This window comes from Thunnus maccoyii, chromosome 17 (genome assembly GCF_910596095.1).
Source record: "Thunnus maccoyii chromosome 17, fThuMac1.1, whole genome shotgun sequence".
NCBI classification, from domain to species: domain Eukaryota; kingdom Metazoa; phylum Chordata; class Actinopteri; order Scombriformes; family Scombridae; genus Thunnus; species Thunnus maccoyii.
In genome coordinates, this window is record NC_056549.1 from 26,438,488 (window position 1) to 26,460,994 (window position 22,507).

Consider the following 22,507-nt stretch of genomic DNA (forward strand, 5'->3'; position numbering starts at 1 on the left):
AGGCTGGAAAACTGCATCTTCATTGGTGACCTCATCAACCAATAAAACCATCCCAAATTCATCAACAATCCCACCTTAATCCCCATCCTATCAAATCAAAACGCCAGTCTCGCCATTACTAATCCACTTAAACCTGAATTAATAGATTTTGTGGCTGCTGACATATGATCATCTTCAGTGTTTCCCCTATAATTGTAAGGGCCTGGTGGACTGCCAGGCCAACAAGAACCCTAACCAAGCCAAAAAAATATTTTTTTAATGCCAAAAATAACGCCAAATATCGATTCATTCGGAAATAAATAGCGTTTGGGAGCCTCTGTGCAGCGCTGTTCCAAAACGTGACTCAACCTCTGTGTGGTTGCCAGGAAAACTCTTGGTAGCGTAGCTCCTTTAAGGAAAAGGGCACTGTGTGATGTGTGTGCATAGTGAGTGTGTGGTTGAGTGAAGTGTGAGAGGCAGAAGAGCTACGGTGAATGCCTGGCTCGCTTAAGGTGGACTGACCTTTAAGGTGGACCAGCTATTTTCATTTTAATGTCAATGTCATGTGCCACTGCAGGATGGATATAGAGGAAACACTGCTGTTATGATGTCCGGTGTTAAACGTGGTCCAAGTTCTAAAAGTCGAGGTCAACATATGTCGAAATTCTACCTGCAATTTAAACGTCAGCTCGCTGTGCACGCCCATAAACAGCCGTCCATTCCGTCGCTAAGGTTGTTGCTAAGGTTATTTCAGATCGGATTTCAGCTCCAACATGTACGGATGTATTTAAGAAATTGACATTTCAAGCAAAGAACAAGAAAAAAATAGTGAAATCCTACTACTATAGTTTGTTTCATTGTTTGTTGACGTAGCCTCCAGAGCCAGCGAAAGTCTCCCGAGGGGCAACTTCCGAGTGCTGGCCAATCAGAACAGAATGGGCTCATCAGGAGGGGGCGGGGCTTAAAGAGACAGAAGCTAAAATCAGCCTGTTTCAGACAGAGGCTGAACTGAGGGGCTGCAACGAGGGCCGCTAGAAGATAAATACATTTTTTGAACTGTAAATCATGCAAAGTTATTCCAGTAGAGCCCCAGATTAAAAATATAGACCTGGAAATGTGCATCAGAATTGAATCACCTAACTCAAGTAACAAACTAGTTGTGATTTGTCAGTTTGAAAATGATTTAACAGTTCACGAAGAAATACTACACATGCAGGTGAAGGTACAAGTGGAGCTCAAACAACTATTATAACTCAGCAGGAAGGCTTAATGGACAAAAATGATCCCTGCCCTAAAAAAAAAAAAAGGACCTGTCCAGTTCACTTGCACCCCCTCACTAATGACTGCAGCCATCTTAATGTTCAGGCATGCGAGTGTGTGGGGCGACGAGATAAAAAGAATAGAAAAGCTGGGTGTGGAGGATTTAAAGGCTGCGTAGAGCTTTGAGTTGAGGAGGACAGTGAGGGAATGAGGGAGGGGAGGGGGGTTGACAGGGTGAGGGCAAAGGCCGGACTAGCTCCAGTTGTAAACATTCCCTCTCTGTGCGCTATGCGGCAGCTCGCCCCGTGAAAGCGGTCCAGGACAATCCGAGGGCAGGGGGGGGGGGGGGGGGGGGGGGGGGGGGTGGGAGTGAGGAGGGGGTGAGAGATGAAAGGAAATGCTGATGTGATTCAGGGAAAGAAAGTGAAAACCCTCGAAACTGGAACGGCATGTCGAGGAAAACAAAGGAATGTGGAGGACAGGAGGAGAGGGTGGGGGGGGTGGAGGGGGGAGGAGGAGGAGGAGGTGGAGGGGAGTACAGCAGAGGAAGAGAACAGAGAGAGAGAGAGAGAGAGAGAGAGTCATAGAGCGTGACCAGCAGAGGGGAAATCCTGCAGCTACTGACACACCAGCCACACACAGACATGCGGGGATATACTCATTCACACACACACACACACACACACACACACACACACACACACACACACACAAAACAAAACACACAGATGCTGATCATAAAGACAGGTAGGCTGCAGTGACTGTATGCTGCTATACAATACAGCCTACAACTGTATATCCCTCTGCCCAGCACTTCAGATATGATCAATGAGCCAGTTTTCCTTTTGGTCTCTGTACAGGCACGATGGTACCACATCTGCAAAGCTGTGATAACAAGACTTCCAGATAGGGATGAGATTCAATAGCATTTCAATCCCTTTTCAAATCGTATTAGATTTACCTTTCAAATTCAACCAGCTGTCATTAAAGTGAGCTTAATTGCATTTGCAAGTAAAAGAGCCATTAAATGTATCTGACACATTCTGTATCTGTATTCTTGTATCTGACTCCAAATACTGAAGGTCCTGATTCAGAACTATTAAGCTGATCAGATGGCAATGGAGATTCTTAAAATGATGTGAAATGATCAGCTAGATCAGAGTCGTACAGTGGCGTTAGAGTGATGTGTCTTTACAGACACCTGCTGCAGGGAGCACATTAACCACAGGACAGACAAACATTTGAATTTTAGCCGTTACAGAATTAACGTTAATTTGCTACAACTGACCTGATCTGCTGAGGCTCTTTGTTATTTTAACCAGTGATGGTGATGTTTATCTAAAAGTGAGAAGCCTGCAACCTGCAGTACATGTTTCCCACTATCAATAGCCTCAGACATTAACAAACAAACTGCCCTGGATGGATTTCCCTTTGCAGTTAGCCATAATGCTGCTACAGGCGGCTAGTTCCTGTGTTTACTTTTGTTCAGGCTCACAAACTTTTGAAGCCATTCATGTAAAAATCATGTTTATTTCTAAAGCAGTAGGAGGCTGACGGAGGTTGCCCCCCCCCCTGACGGAGGCCTCATTCGCCTGAATCCATGGATTCATGGATGTTTAGTAAGAGCTGGATACCAGACTAAAAATGGTGCCCATTCAGTCCTATAGGAATTGCTCGACTGGCACATACGCCAAAAAAAGTTTCTAGCTCCCGGGTTTGCGTCCGTGTTGTGCGCCCCACTGAATATGCGCAGTAGTGTTTCTCTCGCTTACCCCGTCTGCGAGCTCCTGCTCGACTCATAGACGTTACATTGCGATGACGTCACAGATTTTTAAGTTGCTTTTCTTGGCTCAAGGAAAGTTTGACAAACATAAAACCTCCATGGATCAAAAGTTCATAATAGAAAGAGTCATAATTGACGTCTGGCGTCTCTTTTACAACGGTGGTCTATGGGGAAAATGCTTTTTGGGCCGCAGGGGGATTTTTCGCTGCAATACCGCGAGTGGCCACTGGGAAAAATTGGCTGCAAAGCTGAGCGGCAGCGCCCTATCCAACTCTTATTATACATCCATGGCTGTACCCAGCATGCCGTTCGGCAGTGTGATTTTGTAAATGTACAATTATTAGTGTTACAAATTGTTTATGTGTCACAAATTATTGCGTGCCATGGTGTTTTACCCTGTTAAAGAGAGTTAGTTGTGGGTTATTGATTGCTATTATAAAGCTATAACCATTAGTAAGAAGGGTGCACAGTTAACATGGGTCCCCTCTCAATATGTTCTACACAGCTTCTACCCCGACTGTAGCTCTCTTCTCGGCGATGATATATTTTGCCGCCTACTGAAGAGTTACAGCAATTATTTCAGCTATGCACCGGTATGGCGGTACATGAAAAATTCATATTTTACAGGAAATTAAACCGCTATATCAACTGAATCGGTATACTGCCCAGCACTAGTGTAATGTCTTGTCACAAAGAAAAAAAAAATCTTAGAGTTAAGTGTCAACAGTGGAAGTAACATAATAAAAGCTGCTTTCAGGTTTCATAATGTGAGAGCTGGACAGTGCAGAGTTGTTGCCATGGCGCTAGAAGATGCTGTTTGTTTATGTGTGCATGTGAGCCGGGACTAGATCTCAGATCAAGGGTGATAATCTCTTGCCAGACAGCAGAAGAGATTTCCAAGCCTGCCCTTTTCTCAGCTCAGACGAAATTTGATATTCACGGCATGTCTCGCTCTCCACCGCACATCACGAGAAGTAGGGACAGCAGCTTGGCTGGTGCATTGGTCGAGCGAGACTCACACACGTGCTTGCTCTCTCTCTTTTCTTCTCAGCCTCCCTCCTCCTCCTCCTCCTCCTCCTCCTCCTCCACTCTCAGTCTAACGCAGGGACAGCCATAAAAGACACACAGAAACACACACTAAATTGCTGCCAAGATATTGCCGTGACTGGAGCAGATTACAGTCGGCGAACAGAGAGCAGGTAGAAAAAGAACAGCGCAGGTCTAGACAGAACTCTTCCAGGAGTAAAATGTTTTACTTCTGACGTCAGAGGGGATAAATGTCTCCTAAAAATGTAAAATGGTTTTTACAGAAAAACAACAGGAGATGCTCATCAGGCAGTTTTAAAGAGTTGTTCGTCAGCAGCAACAACAACAACAACCAGCCCGTCTAGCACAGTCACACGCTAGGTTGCATTAAAAAACTAAGGCGCACACATACACACATACACACGCAAGCTGTGCTATTTTTAGACTCGGGCTCCCAGAATTTCCCTTCCCCCTCCCTGTTTTAATAAGCCTACCCTCAAACTGACTGTACACTGCTATGGAATTAAAAATTGATCAAAAAAAGCCCCTTCAGTTCCCACTGCAGCGTTAGATGAAAAGGAAAGAAAACAGAGGCAGAGAGACTGATGCATGCTGGTCTACGACTTTTAAAAAGGAAAAGCGGACTTTGCACAGGTGAAGGAATATAATGACTTTAAGCAAATATGCTCTGCAAGTTAATACATGCACCGGGATTTCTTAGGATCTGGAGCTCATAAAAGATCAAGGCATATTTATAAATATTATTGTAACCACACACAAAACAAGTGATTAATACCAGTAGTAAGCAGGGATTTTGGCAGCCAATAATGCCCATAAGTTTGGGAATGATACTAGATGATATGACAAAGTCCTCTTAATCAGCAGTTTTTTTTAGCCATGTGCACCCTGATGATGAAGATGTCCCTGAAGAGTTTGGAGAATCATCACACTTGCAGGGTCATTATGGAGCCCGGGCACCTCTCCTGCTGTGTGAGGGTCAGACCACTACAATTAAATTGCTTCATAGCAGTTGACCTCGTCTGAGATGTCATGATCATTATCAAACATTATCAAACATGGCTGATATTTGCAGCCGAACTGTACATTCTGCCCAGTGTCACAATGTCAAGAAGGTCAGTATGAGCAGGCAATCTAAAGGTGTGTTTAGACTGAAAGCAAAACAGTTTTTATATTGACAAAAGGATCAACTGACTATGTGAAAGGGGTGGCTCAGAGTGACAAACCCATAGATAATTCCACTGTGCAGCTAATGACCTGCTAGCTGTTTAGCATAGCGGAGCGTTTAGCAGCTAAAGAGCCAGATATTTTTCTCAGGGATTGTGTGTTGATTAAGTGTGCGGTAACGTGTCTTTGTATGTACTGTGTAATGTGTTTAAAAGGCGACCGTTAACACATTAGACACAACATTTTTATTAGGTGATAATATGTCAGTGTTGTGTATTCAGCTTGTTCCACTACTCCTAGTGGCCAAAAAAAAAAATAATAATGCAGCTTTAAGAGGCAGCGCAATTGCATATAAAGTGCCAAGACAGAAGTGGATGCAGACGAACGCAGATTCACTTGGGATTCGACTTCAGATTCAACTTCAACTTATATAAACACAACATAGCACGCTCTCCACACACACACACAGTACATATACTGCTGGCTATCTACAGCAGACATCTGTACAGTTGGTATATTGGCTGTTTGTGTAGTGAATAAACACACCAGTGGTCAAATTTGTGTGAATATAGCAACGAGGCACAAATTCTCTTTATATTCAATCCGAGCATACCACATGAGTTCCTCTACATATAAATCAAGTGTAGATGGTGCTTATAATAAGCAGGGAGTACCCCGCTTCTGTGTCACACATTTCCATTGACTGACAATCAATTAGTACTCTCAGGCACATCCAGCACTTTCCCGCAGCCATAAAAGTCTTATTATTTTGGAACTCCAGTAGTTTAAAACCCTCCGTCATGTCTGATATATGGCTTTAAAATTTAAAAAGCCAAGAGGGTTTAGGTTTCATGTCAGAAGAGAAATAGCAGAATTCACATGTTGATGTGAAAATGCTGTAAATCCTATTAGTGCACAACAATATATTGATCAGAAAGACTAAAGCGCTGGTACATTCCTGTAAGAACAGGAGTGCTACTCCACCCTAATCTGCAGATATACCTCCAGCGCCACAGACGAGAACTTAATTGCTTTGTTTGTCTTTGTGTGTACACTTGCACGTGTGTACACCCACCGCACACACAGGCCTCATTAACATCCACGCTGAATGGCACAGCATGGCAGGTTCAAAGCGTTCTCTCCCCCCCGCCCCTCCAGCACTGATTCAAGCTTTCCTCCGCCTGCCAAATTCTTTCATTCTTTTTAAACAAGGTCTTAATCTGCCTTGAAACACTGCAGAGTTCTCCTGCAGCAGTGCCAGTGGCCCTGAGGGAACACGGAGTGGGTAGTCTCCCCTCTCTTCATGGGTTCGCTGGACAAAGCGGGGGCCCCCCTCCTCCCTCTCTCTCTCTCTCTCTGTGGCGACAATGGTGCAGGAGGAGAGAGGAACAGCCCGACGCTCAAACGGAGGAGGACCTGGAATGACCCAACACCACGTGCCGTCGCTGGTCTCTCTCTCTCTTCAGACCACACAGAACCACGTTACAGGAACCTGCTTTGGGAAAAGAAGAGGCTCTCCCAGAAAGGGCGACTTTACAAACCTCGGTCAACAGCAGCCCTCAGCGGGCCCCTGCGTCGGCGGCCACTTCACATCAAACGCTTTTTCTTACAGCTGCATCAAAAGACGGAATGCTTCCTGTTATCCCCCCTCTCCACCTTTACTAATGGGCATCCATCTCACCCTGGAGATGAACTAAATCACATTACCTCATTGGCGAAGCCATCTGGCGTGAAGCTACTAGAGAACAACAACAACAACAACAACAACAACAACTCCTCCTCAAAAGATGCCAACTCCACCCTTCCACTGTTACAACCTGCACACCCTAGCGGCCTATCATACAGATTTAAAGACAAGCTTATTACTACATGAGGACACCAGTCAAAAGACACAACATAACATGTGGCTAAGAGACACCTGTACATACATACAGTCCAGAAATGGACAGGCAGGTGTTGTCATTCTGATCACATTATTTAATGGTTGTCTTAAAGGTATACTCCATCAGAACTGCTTTGGAAACCCCCTCTGCCCACACCTTTCATTTCTATGCAACCAACATCAGAAGTGGGGTGTGGGCTGCATCTACCATTCACACCTACTTCACACAGTGATTGGCCAGCTGTGTGGGTAGGTAAGCAAGGTGTGAACTGTTGCACTGTTATCCCCATATTTAAACCAATATGGTGTCTTGCACCCTCTATAAGTCAACTGTGGCTGTACTGAACAACTCTAAACAGTTTTGCCTTCGGACGTGGTCGGACGACGCCATACAGACGAGTTATTCTCTAGCATAGCACAGCTCTTATGCAGCGCAGTAACCTCTTTAGGTTTAACAGACGGCGAGTTAAGTATGACGGCTGGATCTGACAAACACGAATGTCAACAAAGAACAATTACAGCACTTCACGAAAGCTCAAAGTACGTGTGAAACCCTTATAGAAAAGAAGCAGCTAACGTTTGAAATAAACAGAATGACTGTCAGAGTGTGGATGCCTTGTCTGATATTCTGCAGGCAAATACTCAACGTGTATATACTATCAGTGTGCATGTATTGGTTGATGCACCCCACCACTGGTTCACTGATTAACAGGGAGAATGAGAGGGGGGCAGGGCAATCCACCACCAGGCCCAACCCAACCCCCATCCCACTGTAGAAAACAGAAGAGGGCTCACTCTGGACTGAAAAAAAGTAAAGCAGACAACTGTATGTGTGTGTGTGTGTGTGTGTGTCTAACTGTTCTTACTTATCTTGCACTGGCAGCACTGACATGCACTCTCTGGAGGAGGATTTATAGCTGCTGCCTTAAGAGGTGACTGTAACTTCGAACCCTTCAAGCCCAGGCAGCCGTAGCTACGCAATGACTACAGAGATAGCGGGTAGGAACCGCGAGGACTGTGATTGGTCGGTTTGAGCTGTTTGTGTTTTCTCCTACAAGTTTCTGATGCTGGTGGAGATTGTTGATGGTAAAAATAACATTAGACAAATTGAGAAATGTCTCAGTAATCTCAGCCATCTCTACTGCAAACCCCCGGCTCACGGTGACCGTCACAGTGAATGAAAGAACTTAACACCGTCTCCTTTTCAGTAATGAGAAGTTACCTCAATGTGACTCCAGTTGTATAAGTATGTCTCCAGCCCATCGTCACTCTATATCATCAAGTTAAAGACAGAGTGTAAACACAATCATTGTGGGGAATATACTATCAACGCGTGAAATTGGACATTGCACTATAAATCAAACCTGCACCAGGTATCTACAGCGGGACTGTCATTAACCCCTTACCTCAAGTATTCCCCTGCATTTCTGACATCTAGTTCACAGGCATGTGGTCCCACATTTCTATCTACTTTTATCTGCTCGCCACTGGAAATGTATTTCATTCAGTCGTGCCTCTATTTCCCCACATCAAGTCTCTCTTTCCCGGAGCCAATCATTTTGATTTTCTAAAGAAAGAGTGGGCCCTGCGGCGGCACAGTGGTTAGCACTGTTGCCTCAAGGCCAGATGTTCCTGGGTTCCGATGTGAATGTGGTGAAGACTGTTAGGGAACTTCACCTCATAAGCCTGGCTGGAGAGAGAACAGCTGGATCTAAGGACGGCCGTGAGGGAGGTAAAAGTCGGTATGGACTGACGCTTTCACGGTGCTTGCTGTATAGCTGCTGTAGTGCCGTCGGGCAAGGCGATGAATTACAATTGCTGCTGAGCATTCCTCCTTTCAAGGATCGATACAGCATTACTAAAAGATAACTTGGGGTCAGGTCAATGAAGAACAGACTTCCAGTAGTGGAAAAAGACATCCGACACATGCGGATGTTAATGTGAACTCACCTGAGCCATCTGACTCAGTGTGAACGGAGGTGACAGGAAATACATTGGGGACGAGGACTGCAGCAGCGTCAGGCCTGAGCCCTCGACAGGGACGCCTTCAGATACTCAACTGAGGAGCTGGAGGGAGCTATTATAGCCATCAATCAGATTGACTGGGCCGCAGCAGCAGCAGCAGCAGCAGCAGCAGCAGCAGCAAGGACACTGAGACAGCTGAACACAGCTTCTTCAAGACAAAAGGAAAATCACTGCCAGCTACCAGGTAGTCCGTGCAGGCTGTGGCTGGTTAGTTCAACTGCTCTGCTGCCAGGAGCTTTAACAAGCACCACATTATGACTACAAGGTCTTGGTGTACTCTGGTGAACTGGTGAAAGCAGGTAGTGAAAACTAGGATGAGTGAGCAAGTCAAAACCTGGTCAACCTACAGGTTGACCAGGCACTTTCAGTGCTTTGTTCTCATTAGATCGGTTTTAATATAGCAAGTAGGAATGATAGAAGGAACAAACACTGAACAAACGACAGGCTCTTACAACATGTCATCAAGGTAAACAACTCCTTTCACCATGCCATCCTGTTCCACGAAAATCCAGTCATGTCGTTTTTTTTCATGTATTTCCAGTCATTCACACTTCAGCTTGCGTCTTCTCTACTTGATTTGGGAGGAGATGAGGCGTTACATTTCACATCAGTAGATGCTGGCTTATATTTGGACATCAGCAGGGGTCTTGGCTTGAAAAAAAGGTTGGTGACCGCTGACAGAAACAATCTCTTCTAACCTTCATCCCAACAACCTGTCTAAAGCTGGTGGCCTGGCTGGTGATATTGGATCTTTGCATCTGCAGCCTGACTATACTGCCTCCATCTGGCGTGGACGCCATTAAATGAATGTAATTGATCACTTGGTTGAATGACTTTAGAAAAAAAAAATAAAAATCAGTATTGTGCCCATATATCACCTTTGTCTAGATGTTGCTCATTAGCCACAAGCTATTCAGCCTCTTTGACTGTAATCCACCGCAAAGGCCACCTGTGGTATCGCAGCATTCAGAGGGAGACAAAGCCTCCTTCCACTTTATATGTGATTCACACAGTCCTGTGTGAGCAGGAGGGGAGTGGAGGGGAGGGGAGGGGAAGGGAGGGGAGGGGGTTTTGTCTGTTTACTTATTAAAGCTCTTTACTTCGGCTGCCCTGACTGTGTCTGGACAAGACTCTCTGGAACCAGATAGCACACCGGAAATGCCTCAGATGTTGATAGGGCCCTGCAACAGAGGCATGACTGATACGGTAGAGTTACTGGCAACACGGCACCTGAGAGGTGTGAGTGACTGCTGGCTGGCACTTGTGTGTGATGCCTGCCGACTGACTGGGACACCTCTTGAGTCAGCTGACGAACAACTACTGAGGAAACTAATCCAGGATGTGCATTAGCTAATAATGTCAGAATTTGAGTGGGTGAGTCAGGGTGTGTGTGCGACAACGATGCAGTCAGAAGGCTAATGTCTAGTAAGTGAAATTAAGTGTTTCTGTGTAGCTTTCTCCAACAGCTGTCAACCATACAGGATTCATATACATAGAACAATTTGTACAGTGCAGCCGCAAGGAAGATTTGGTTGTGCGGCACGTTTGTAGACTGTTTAAATCACAGATAAAGCAGACAAACAACCTTGATATAAGAGGCCTGGAGAATAAAAATTTGGGATTTACCAGCCACTGTAACCTGTTACCTTCCTCTTCTGATAACAGTAACGGCCTAATATATACAGAAAAGCATGCTGCTGCCACCCACCATGACTCAAACACTCAGAAGTCACCAAGTAATGCGATGTGGATACACCGAGAGAGGTTTGACTTTGTTCAAATATCCTCTGACGCACAAAAGCAACAACTTGGCGATGACCGATCACGCTTGTTTGATTCCCTTCTGAAATGTAAGCACATAGCTGGAGGAAAATCTGTCCACAAGTTCCCAATTAACAAGCTACCAGGACTTGAATAAGAAGAACGGTGCGTAGAAACACGTCACTCTGGAGATGAAGTACTTTGTTAGTGCACAGGAATTATGGGAAAGTGAGATAGTAACTGTCCAAATGAAGGTGAGGTATATAAATTATGCACTCGATGCAATCGTGCCTACAAGCTTGAGGCTCATGAGAAAGCAAGACGGAGCCTGCGAGCTTTAATCCATAAATGAGAACAGGCTGTTAGTGCCCGATCATGCTAGAAATGGCACATTTGTGCTGGGAGCTTGGTGATGAAGTGACTACTTATCATGCATCATGTCTTTTGTGGAGCATTTTATATTCTGACAAGGCAGAAAAACTGAACAGACCACAGAGCCGGTTGCTTCATCCATGTTGGACTGTCGAGACAGTTTGCATGTTCAAGTCGGCAGCTGTGCTTCAAGTTTCCACATAGACTTACTCCGTCTCTGTGAGCAAAACCCACTGAATGCAATGATTCTACTGACATGATCTCACTCAAAATGTTCCAAACAAACTAGTCGAACTAACATGCCAGTATGTGTCTGCAGCTGTAAACCCTTTCCTCTTGTGTCATTTACATCGATTCCACTGAACTTAAGTGATTTTCATCTGAACAGAAAGCTCAGTGTCCCAAACATTCTCTCCTGACGAGAAGCCGGGGCCTCAAATCTGTGGGGGCGACAGCATCACAGGATGAGGATTAGTGCAGAGCAGCGTTCAGTGTCTTTAGGTGACACTCGCTTTCTCACCAAACCTGCAGCTATCCTATGTAACACGAGGTAAAAAACCAGACACTCCGTGAAACTGAACTGGAAAAATTGTGAGGACCGAGAAAAAAAAAAAAAAAAAGAAAGAAAGAAAAAAGAAAAGAAAAAACAGAAAATGAATCCCAGAGAAACCATTTCAAGACATCAGCAAATCGGCATCTCACTCCATCATAAAGTAATTAGAAGCAACTGGAGCAGCAGTTAGAGGATGATAATTGAACCGGAGTGACCGACAGGGAGAGAGGAAAGTAAACAGTTAAGGGGACAATGACCTTCTGCCTAATGAGCCACCGACTTCTTTTGAATCCGCCTATTATCCTATTAATGGATCCGGGAGGAATTCCTTCAGATGGCATTAAGGGTTCCCCTGGAGAGAGCTAAACCTGAGGGGGGGGGGGGGGGGGGGGGGGGGGGGGGGGGGAGGAGGAGGAAGAGGCCCTCAGTTTTATTCCTCCCTGCGCTTCACTGCTTGGCCCCCTCATTCAGGTCAATTGGTCATGCACCTCCTCTACTTCTCGGACGCGCGCACACACACACACACCCAATAAACACTCAGGTCGGAGCGAGGGATCATAACAGTGTGCCTCCTGCCGTCGTGGGACCCAGGGCCTGTCAGCGCAACCGGGGCCCAGCTTGTTGACATCAAGGGTGGAGATCAATGCTGTCAGACCTCAAAAAAAAGGTTGCAGCCGCCTCAACAACAGCGACTCTCGGCAGCGCGGGGAGAGGCTCGCTGTTTACCACCCTGGGAGATTTTCACAACCACAAGCGCGCCATTGAAGCCGGTTATTAATAAGCATGGTGTGACACTGATCAGGAGTGCAATTTTCACAACAACATGATTCCTTTTTTTTTTTCCTCCCCTCCCTTCCCGTCTCCTTGAGCAATTTCAGAGTTGTTGGCATGTATGTACAGTATGAGTGCAGCACATGCAGGCTGACCACTCACTGACAAAAGGTGGGGGTGGTGGTGATGGTGATGGGGGGGGGGGGGGAGCAGGAAGCATGGCTTCGAATTACACAGGGCCGCTTGGTGGGAGTGTGCACAGCTTAGGTCAGGGAAGGATAGGGAATACGAGGCCTGGGGTTGTAGCCAGAGCCACATGGTGCAGAATGTACGGCACACTGCTGACTGCTTACACAAGGGTAAACACACTGATGAGATAAAAGCCGGCACAAATGAGCAAAACTGCTCATGAGGCTCCTCCCTTGAGGCCAGACAACAAAAATCACCACAAAAGGCAACAGGAAATATTAAAAAGTAACTTTTTCAGTAGGCGTGGCCTGTTTCGGAGCTACAGGCCCCTTTGGAAACACATTTGAAACAGGGAAAGAAAAGAGATCCGTCTCTGCTTCGATGGGTTCCAGATGGTGATGTAATTTTATTTCTGGAAACGTAGAGCTGACTCCGACTTCGGCTCGCCACAAGTGATACATAGCCTGAGCGAGAAGGGGAGTCAAACTGTGCAACTGTGCGAATCGGCGGGGCACCCACCGCAGCACACAAACTGCAGACATGTTAGTTTGTCATTACTGCGACTTGAGGCAACACAAAGTCTGATTCAAACCACTTCTACGACGGTAGAAACAATGCCAGCTACTGTGTTTGCGTACGTGCTCGTGTAAGAGCTCAATCGGCGAAAGCTTTTAATGGTTCCGACGGGAGACTGGCATCGGTTTAAATGCCACACACACACACACACACACACACACACTCAGGAATGTTAATCAATCGGACAGGATCAGAGGTGCAGGCGTTTAGACAGGACTCAAACAACGCTACGAAACACATGACGGCAAAATGAAGGGAATAGTGTTTACAGTAAACACTAGGATGTATAGTGTGAAAAGCACTGGTGTTAATGATAACATTAACCGTGGCAGCGTTCCATGTAGGTGAGGCAGCTCCTCTGTCCTGGTATGGTGCATGCTGCCTCACTTCAATGGCCGACTGGGACACATTAATGGCACCGAGCCATCGTTAATTAATGTTATTAATTACACCTGTTCGCTCCCTGTTCTGACAAGTCAGAAGTCTGCTGTGAAAAAGGTCAATTAGGAAACTACAGGCTGTGTAATTCAACGAAAATCCCCAACTGAGCAACATTTTACTTACAGATACTAGTCAAATCATACGTCATAAGAATATTGATTATGTGACAACAATTTGGGAATAAGTATTGCTGATGGTTGTTAATAATGGTTGAAAGGTAATTATTCAACCTAGGAGTTATTCTCATATTTCTGACCATGACTAAATGAGCTATTTTAGCTATTAACCAATCATACTGGTCATGTATCAAGCAAAATAAAAAGTCACTGGTCCCAGCTTGGTGGTGAAGATTTGCTGCTTTTCTCTCAATCATATATTGTTGTAAACTGCACATCTTTGGGTTAAAATGTCAGAAAATGCCCATCACTATTTCCTAAAGCCCAAGTGACATCATCAAATTTCTTGTTTTAGCCAACCAAGTCCAATGTATTCTCACATAAAACAAAGAACAGCACCGTGTCCTCATTTTTGAGATGTTTATTCATTGTTGTTTAATTATCTGCTATCGACTCAACAATTCATCATTTCAGCTCTAACCAAACAGTCAATTTTGCTCAATGGATGTGTCCAAAAATCTCAGGGAATCGCAGCACTCAACTATAACATAGGCTTTAACACCAGAAGGATATTACAATATATATAATATCCATCTTATAATGTGATCATCACAGATAGAATCCAGTCTCCTGTCATAAAACCTGCCCTGTATCTCCCTGCTCTAGAGCCCTATAGCAACATTGTGCTCAATCAGTGTTGATGAACTGCTCAACATACATGCACTGACAAGCTACCCAGGCTGCCTCTACTGCAGTGTGTGTGCAGCCCCCCTCGCATCAGCTCAACCGCATGCGAACGTGCAGGTTTATGACAGAACCAAATTAGACCTGACACCCTAACCCTGACCCACTGTCCTTCATTTCTCTGCTCCAAATCCTTTAATCCTCACTGGAGGTACACCCTGTTGGACGTTGCTCCGGGTCGTCCTGTGGAGGAGCAGCGCTCAAAACAGCCTGGGGGACAAGTTTGACTCCCATTTATCCCCCCCCACTGGAGACTCATCCTGCTAAAAATACACGGTCACACTGCAATGGTGTTTTCACCTGTCAAACAGGGTTGAAGGAAGGGCACGGCAATCACAAAAAGGATTTTGCCGGGGTGCTAATGCCGTGCAATTGTGCAGGAAATCATTCTATTGTTTTGTGGTGGCAGGATTAAGGTACCCAGAGTGCTCTGCTGTAATGGCTTTATTGGAGAGCAGGGCATGTGCCAAAAGCTCAAAAGGAAATCTACATCTCTGACCCTCCTCTGTACAATATGTACAGTATGAGTGTATCATTTCTAACAGTGGCGATCCGCAAACCATGACATTTTCTTCACATATGCCAGCCTTGTCTTGGCTTCTATTGTCAGTATGCAGTGCACATCTCCTTCTCACGCAATGTAGGTTTCTGTTTTCATTCATCGCGCCTCCCTCATTGTTATATCTTGCATAATAACGTAATTCCATGATGGCTCCTAGCTTAACAGGCTGTGCTGTCTTCAAAAGAGAATATAACTGACTCCAGGATGCTTTCAGCGCCCAGAAATCTGTCTAATTCTCTCTTGCTGATATTTTATTCTGGATTTAAAACGTTTCTTTTAGCTTCAATACTATTTATTTGGCTGCTTATATTGCTGCAATCATCCAATTTTACTGTGGGGGAAGTTTTGTTTCTCTCTGTGATTTTTCTGGTATTAAACTAAAAAAAAAAAAAAAAAAATGATGGAAAGCTGGAAGAGGTGGAAGCATATTGTAGTCCAGCCTGGACACGCTCCACAGGTTGCTATAAACACAATAAAAAACACCTTAAAGGGATGTATTTAAGTGGTCGCTGTGAGTCACATGTGGCAGGTAGAGACATATGAGCCAAAGGTTTCCAACACCACCACCATGATGCAGCGGTGGGAGAAAACAAAGCAGAGCCGTGTGAGGAGGGAGAGGAGGGGGAAGCAGAGGAGGACTCCCTCCGCCGCAGGCAGACAGCCTGTATGCAAAAGCAACAGCGGTGCATGTGTCAACACTCTAATCATCTTCCTGTTGTCATTTTGCATTACTAGACCCGCTGGGTTTCCTCTAAACAATACAGTGCGGTCGTGTGTGTATGTATGTATATGTGTGTGTGTGTGTGTGTGTGTGTCCAAACAGCAGCCACAACCGCGTAACATGCCGCGTGGTGCGCTGTGAAGAAAGCACAACCACCATTAGCTTAAATAATGAAGAAACACACTCAGATAAACAGAAGAGTTAGCTAACCTGCGGGTGTTGCTCCAAATATCCGCACCACCGGTACTTTCTTCACGTCGCTCTCCCTGAATTCAGAATAGCAGACGTCCAGGTCTTTAACGGGACTTGCCAGATAGTAGTCTGCGGTGACGATGCGCACGGCAAACATGACTGCCGCGTCCGTCAGAGAGGGACCGAAAGAAAAGCCCAAAAAAACTAGTGTTAGGAGTCCATAAGATGCGGGGACCTCGTGGCCAGTGGATACCAGCCGAGGTGGGTGCTGTCACGGCTGAAAAACAACGTCGAAGCGGAGGGGAAGCCCGGTTGTGTCCCATGAAAAGAAAAACGCGAACAAAGATTCCCGTTGCTCCAGTGCGCCGAGCTGCCGCCGGTGAGGTCCAGCTGCGGCCGCGGAGAGCTACACTCAACGGCGGCGATTAACACTCCGACGCTCCGCAGCTGTCGGCTCCATGTTGTACTTGTTGTAACTGTGTTTTTTTTGTAGCTTTCTGTGGTGTTTTTGATTCCAGCCAGGAAGACGCTCCCCAGGCTTCCGGTACGTAGCGTTATCTTTCCAAATCACTGCTCAGAACGAGTCCCAGCCAGTCCCGTCTGATCAGACAGCCGCTCCGCTGAGCTCCGTCTTCTTCCATAACAGGCTAGTCCATGTTAGCTCACCTACTGTCAGCCAGTTAGAATGCACGAGAATACACTTCCGACCACAACCTTCAGAATAAAAGCCGCGGGCGCCGTGATACAAAGCGCCAGAATGAAAATAGCAGCTTTATTTTGGAAGGCTCGTGTCTGGCACAGGCTGCTGGCAGCAGTCATAGATCATATAGACTGAACGGCGCTGTTGCTAGTGTTATGGACTGCCTAGCCGGCTAACCACATTAGTGTGCAGACCTAGTGTCGGTTGGTGTTGCATATTTATTAGATGAGTTTATTTCGCCAGCAGGAGACTGTTCATGTTTTTCTTGGAGCGAAATATTTTCTGAAAGCATCGGGTTGGATAAACAGATGTTTTTGGTGTTTTGTTGTCCTCAAGCAGCCTTGTCTGCTGCAAATTGTGCAAATTAAAGTCTGTATGAAGTCACTGGTGATATCCGGAAACATCCTGCTTGTTTTTTTTTCAAAATAATAGCACATCTGTGAACAGTAAAATTCGAATATTGATTGGCCCAAAAATAAGGATTCAGTACTGATTACTTTATTGCCATTTGAACATACTTGATAAGAATTTGCTTTAGTGAGCTCACGTAAAAGAAACAAATCAAAAACCTCAAGTCAGATGAAGTAACTATACCCTGAGACAAAAAAACAACAAAAAAACAAGTGGTGAAGCATCAAAGGACCATAGTCAACAATAAGCCTTTCATGCATAAAAAATATTAAAATTATATATAAACCAAGTGATCTCAAACCAACTCTAACATATACCATTGTGTATATATACCATTACAGTGTCTTATGGGCCCCAGTAATACCAACACATTAGTAATTTAGGAGTTAAGGTCCCAGGTGGCCTCTGGGTGCCGTTAAACAACCTGTCTGTCTTAGTTCATGTGGATGTGAAGATACATCCAATGGATGCACTGGGATGCATCATCAGTGATGTACCCTGTGTTTATTGGCTGTTTCAGGTTTCTCAACATCAGACACCTACATACAAGTGATAATTTTTAGTCTTGAAGTCTCCTTCTAAACAAAATACTCCATGACTGTAATGTGGGCATTTAACTGTCTTCATGTTCTAAATGCGTTGGTAACAGTTTAATCTCTCTTCCTGCACTGTGTATCTAAATTAATGAAATACAAATATTTTAACAGCTTCATCTCCAAAACATGAGGCAACCCACAGAACACAGAAGAAACCTTTTAGGACTTTTTTTAGGGAAAAGATTGGGAGGCACCTTGTTAAAGCTAATATATATCTAAAGTATATTATTATCAAAATGTTAGTACAAACTGCGGCTCCTCAAGTTTCCACATCACTTGAGGTGGAGTGCAAAGAAAACTAAGATTTTGTCCTTTGCAAGGATAAAAAAAAAAATAGCCTCATATATGTACATTGGCAGACAGCTAAATACATGACATATTCAAACATGTATGTATTCTTCATGATAAAGGGGTTAGAGCAGGGCAAACACTGAGTGTAAGAAACATCCATTAAATCACACTGGAAGCCTAGTTACTGATTAGATAGATAGATAGATAGATAGATAGATAGATAGATAGATAGATAGATAGATAGATGGGTATACTTGAATGCAGTTGTGTGAAAAGCTGCACCCGCAGTTTCAAACTGTCACTCTTAGATGACTTTTATTTTGTAACTAAATACCCTTCGACTTCGGGACCGGAAACGGTATTGTGGAACATTATGTCAAGCTTGACAGCATTTCACCTCATTTGCCACTGCAGCATCAAAACAAGGACCAGACCCAGATCAGAGAGCTGGAGAGCATCACTTTCCCATTGGTGGTTTGTTAGGAACACGTTTCTTATTGGCTGAAATATTTGCTGTCATTGGTGGGGGGAAAAGTAATGCTTGAATACATTAAACAAAAGGATATCATAAGAAGATCAGTAAATAAATCCATATAGAAACGTAACAGGAATATTGCATTTATACAAAATTACCATAAAGTACAGTGTGATCACTGTGAGGCCATCTCTGACAAACAGTGTCATACTGCACCTTCTTGAATATCGATATTACTTATATTTACTGGGGCTTTAGTTATGTTTCATGGAAGCAGCCAAGATTGAGTTTATACACAAGCATAAATATTGTAGACAGGTGGACACAGTCATATGTATCCTAAGTAATGTATTTGTGAATTTGGCAGGTTTAACTGACCTGCAGGGGTGTTTCATTTTACAATCACACATAAATCACACATAGTGAGTTCATTAAATGAATAATTTGACATTTTGGAAAGTACTCATATTAACTTTCTTATCAAGAGTGACATGAGAAGATTGATACCACATTGTCACACAGTAAGTGTGTAGCTGGAGCTAGTAGCTGGTTAGCTTAGCTTAGCATAAAGACTGGAAACAGGGAAACAGCATATCTTGTTTGTTTAATCCATACAAAAACATGTAAAAACAACAATTCGCCATTATACGGGGGTTATGTGCTGAACTACTTCTAAACCAGGAACAGTAACTTCCTGGAGTCTCAGTTGGTTGCCAGGCAAAATGTCTCCCAAACAATATTTTACTGTTGCTGTTATCAATTAACCTTAAAAGCAGCTAAAATATCATGGTCATGCATTAGCCTTAATACTCTCGACTTTACATTTGCTTAACATTTGCTTTCCTTTCATCTTTTAGAACCTCAAAAGTACATTTTATCCATGACTCCATAAAACTAACCATAGGTGCTCTACTGGCGGGTCTTTTTGCCTCCTACACATCTTCGAGCTGTTCAATATTCCACTCAGATTCCCATAATAGCCTATACATGGCAGGCAGCAGTTGTGGAAGTGCTGAGCTCACTGCTTTCTCCTCTCTGCTGAAAGAGCCATAACCCTCTCCAAACAGCTGGTTCGGTCCGGTTCATGCCGGGGACATCACAGTCAATGACTCTCCAATGATGAAAAATGTTTCATTAGCATTTTCATCTAGATGGAGAGCCAGCCTCTGTCTGTTGGAGTGTGTGCTGACCTTGAGTGAGAGCCTGGCCTATTGGTTAATGAACCAATCGGCAGGCGTCTGCTTATGTTTGCCAGCAGCATTCCTGAGGTCTATGAGCCTATATGAGGGGCACATTTAACATCAAACAAATCCAGAAATATTATATATGCCATATTTAATGCAGTATTTGGTGGGGGGCTTTTATCTTAAGTGCTTTACAGTACACTGAGTGCATACATTTTTAGTATGGATGGCCCCGGTGGGAGCAGAGCCTCAAACTGCGATGATGAAAGTGCCATTTTCTATGCTCTTCCATCATGAAAAGCCATCTGTTTTTTAGGGTGTCTTGATGATCTAGTGATGTCAGTGGAGGTGAATTAAGAAGAGGTTTGGCTTTAAGGAAGCAATCATCTAACAAGATGAAGAGCCCACAGTCATGCTAGCTCTGCACATGCTCTGTTAGATTGTCTTCTTGGTTACAAAAAAGGAGCCACATTTAAAACTCCTAAAGAAAGTTACCAGTAAAAGTGTTTTTTTGAGGTAAAAATTTAACTTTTCTATCAGATGTATTTTTAAGATACTGTCCTGGGATTAAATATTTAGGAATCCAAACAAATATTATTAGAATCACTGTTTTGTAAGCTAAAACTAGAAATGACTAACATGTATCAAACTAGCAGTCAAGCTACTTAACGCCTTGTTACAACCGTCCCTGAACCAAGTTTAATTTATATTTTAAAAACCTAAAGGCCTTTTTCTTGCATATAATTTGATGGCTTCCCCTCTTTTTTGTCATGTAGTGTGAAAAAAGGTATTAATTATTTATACCGTTATTCATTAAAAGAGAAATGAATCGTCACAATAACATGAATGATAAATAATCTTTTTCATTTTGAGTATTTGACTGATTAATTATGTATGTTTTTGATATATTACAACCGTCCTTGTACATTGGGACAGTTGTAACAGTGGAGTGACTGTGTTTAAATCAATTTTGCAACCTGTACATATTTCATAAAACCACTTATATACATTGTTTCAGTAGTTGACACATTGCAGTTTATAATATAGCAAATGGACTTTTCCAGTTCCAATTGTTTTGATTTATTGGGAAAATCGCAAAAAGTGTTACAACTGTCCCTGGTGTCCCCTATAATGTTCACAGTGTTGGTTTAGTGTGTTAGCATGCAAACATTTGCTAAGTTGCACTGGACACAGTACAAGTACAGCTGAGGCTGATGGGAATGTCGTCCCCCCCCAACCGCATCTGCATCTCTATTTAACAATTTTAACTCTTACTGTTGCCTTTGTATGCAATGTGCTGCTGTATTCTTTAAAACAATACATTACATTATATCCATTATAGTTTGACATTCTAAATAAAACTTTTAATTGTTCTTTCAATGCTGGACTACATTGTCTGTTGTGTATGTTACAGGGACACTTCACCAATTTTACGCATCACAATCACTTCACTGGTAAATGGGCAGTACTACTCAGCCAGTGAAAAGAGCTGTAAATTGTCCTCTGTGGGTCTGGAGGAACTTTGCCAAGTCTGACAAAATAACCCTGATAATGCCATCAGGTTTGTCTGTCTTTAAAGTCCCCCACCTTTATGAAAATGCAATACTAAATCAATGTGTGTTTAAATTAGGCTTATTTATGCTATGCTTTTATACTCTATATTTGTTTGCAGGTCTTTGCAAACAACAGTTTCTGATTTGTTTAAATAAACTAAATTTTCAAGATCCACCAACCACAGAATGCATAAAAAAAGATTCTAAAACCATATATACAAGTCAAATCAGTTCAAAATGCAAGAAATTCAGATAAAGGTATTGAGATGACCTTTTCCTCTCTGAATTTACCAGAGTAATTTTGGAGGGTTAAAAATAGTGCTTGTACTAAATAATTCACTACTTAATGAGGAAGTACAAAACTCTTGGTTCAGGCATTATGGGCTGTTTGGGGAACTTCAATGTATGCTTTCTTCAAAACTTGACATTGACCGACATGGTGTGAATAGATAATAGTGTAAATTGTACCTTTAAGTTTCTTAATGTGTCCTTTAGAATCTGAGGCCGAACCTCTATAATCCACCCTGGACAAGAGCTCCATCTAAACTATAAACATTGAAATGAGAAAACAAAAAAGAAGGAAATAATAGGACAAGAGCATCCTCTCATTAGACATGAATCAAGGTTGTTTTGATCCCCAAAGACCACTTCAGCAAGACAAATGCTTGTTGTCATGGAAATATTTTAGAAATAGAAAATGAAATCATAAAATGAGCCAGAGTAGGGAGTGTAATTTACAAGCTGTGGAGTAGATGGAAAGGGAATCCAGCCCTTTTTGGGAAAATATCCGTGCCTGGTTGCTTTGGACTCACCAGATAAGGCTGAGTCGAGTGGTACGCAGGTCCTGGAACAATAACAAACATTGGATTTATTGGTACTGGCAGTCCTCGTGTTTACAGAAAGCACCCTCATGCAGGAGCTGATAAAAGCCTGGACATCACCAGAGTTCCCTTTACACATACGGGTGAGAGCAAATCATTTTTTGCTGGCTGACACAACTGAAGTAGTCTGTGCACACTGACATGGCAACATGATTAAGTTCAGGGTTGAAGGTGTCAGCTGAAGCTGTCCCACAGACCACTGGCTTATCAAGGAGCTGCTGTACCACATATGAACAGGATGTTTCCGTTGTAAGACTTCCTGTGCCCCTTAATCAAAT

General features: G+C 43.7%; 1 protein-coding gene across 3 annotated transcripts in view; it reads right to left on the bottom strand.

The window, feature by feature from the left end:
• Positions 1-16,927, bottom strand: part of rev3l (REV3 like, DNA directed polymerase zeta catalytic subunit) — a 75,785-nt gene extending 58,858 nt beyond the window's left edge. For 2 of the 3 annotated variants that reach the window (XM_042389789.1, XM_042389788.1), the window contains exon 1: positions 16,157-16,923. In XM_042389789.1, the coding sequence (XP_042245723.1) occupies positions 16,157-16,295 (139 nt within the window). In that variant the 5' untranslated portion in view covers positions 16,296-16,923. Of the gene's footprint in view, positions 1-16,156 lie in introns of all 3 variants that reach the window. The other variant, XM_042389790.1, reaches the window with a different exon arrangement.
• Positions 16,928-22,507: the final 5,580 nt, after the last annotated feature.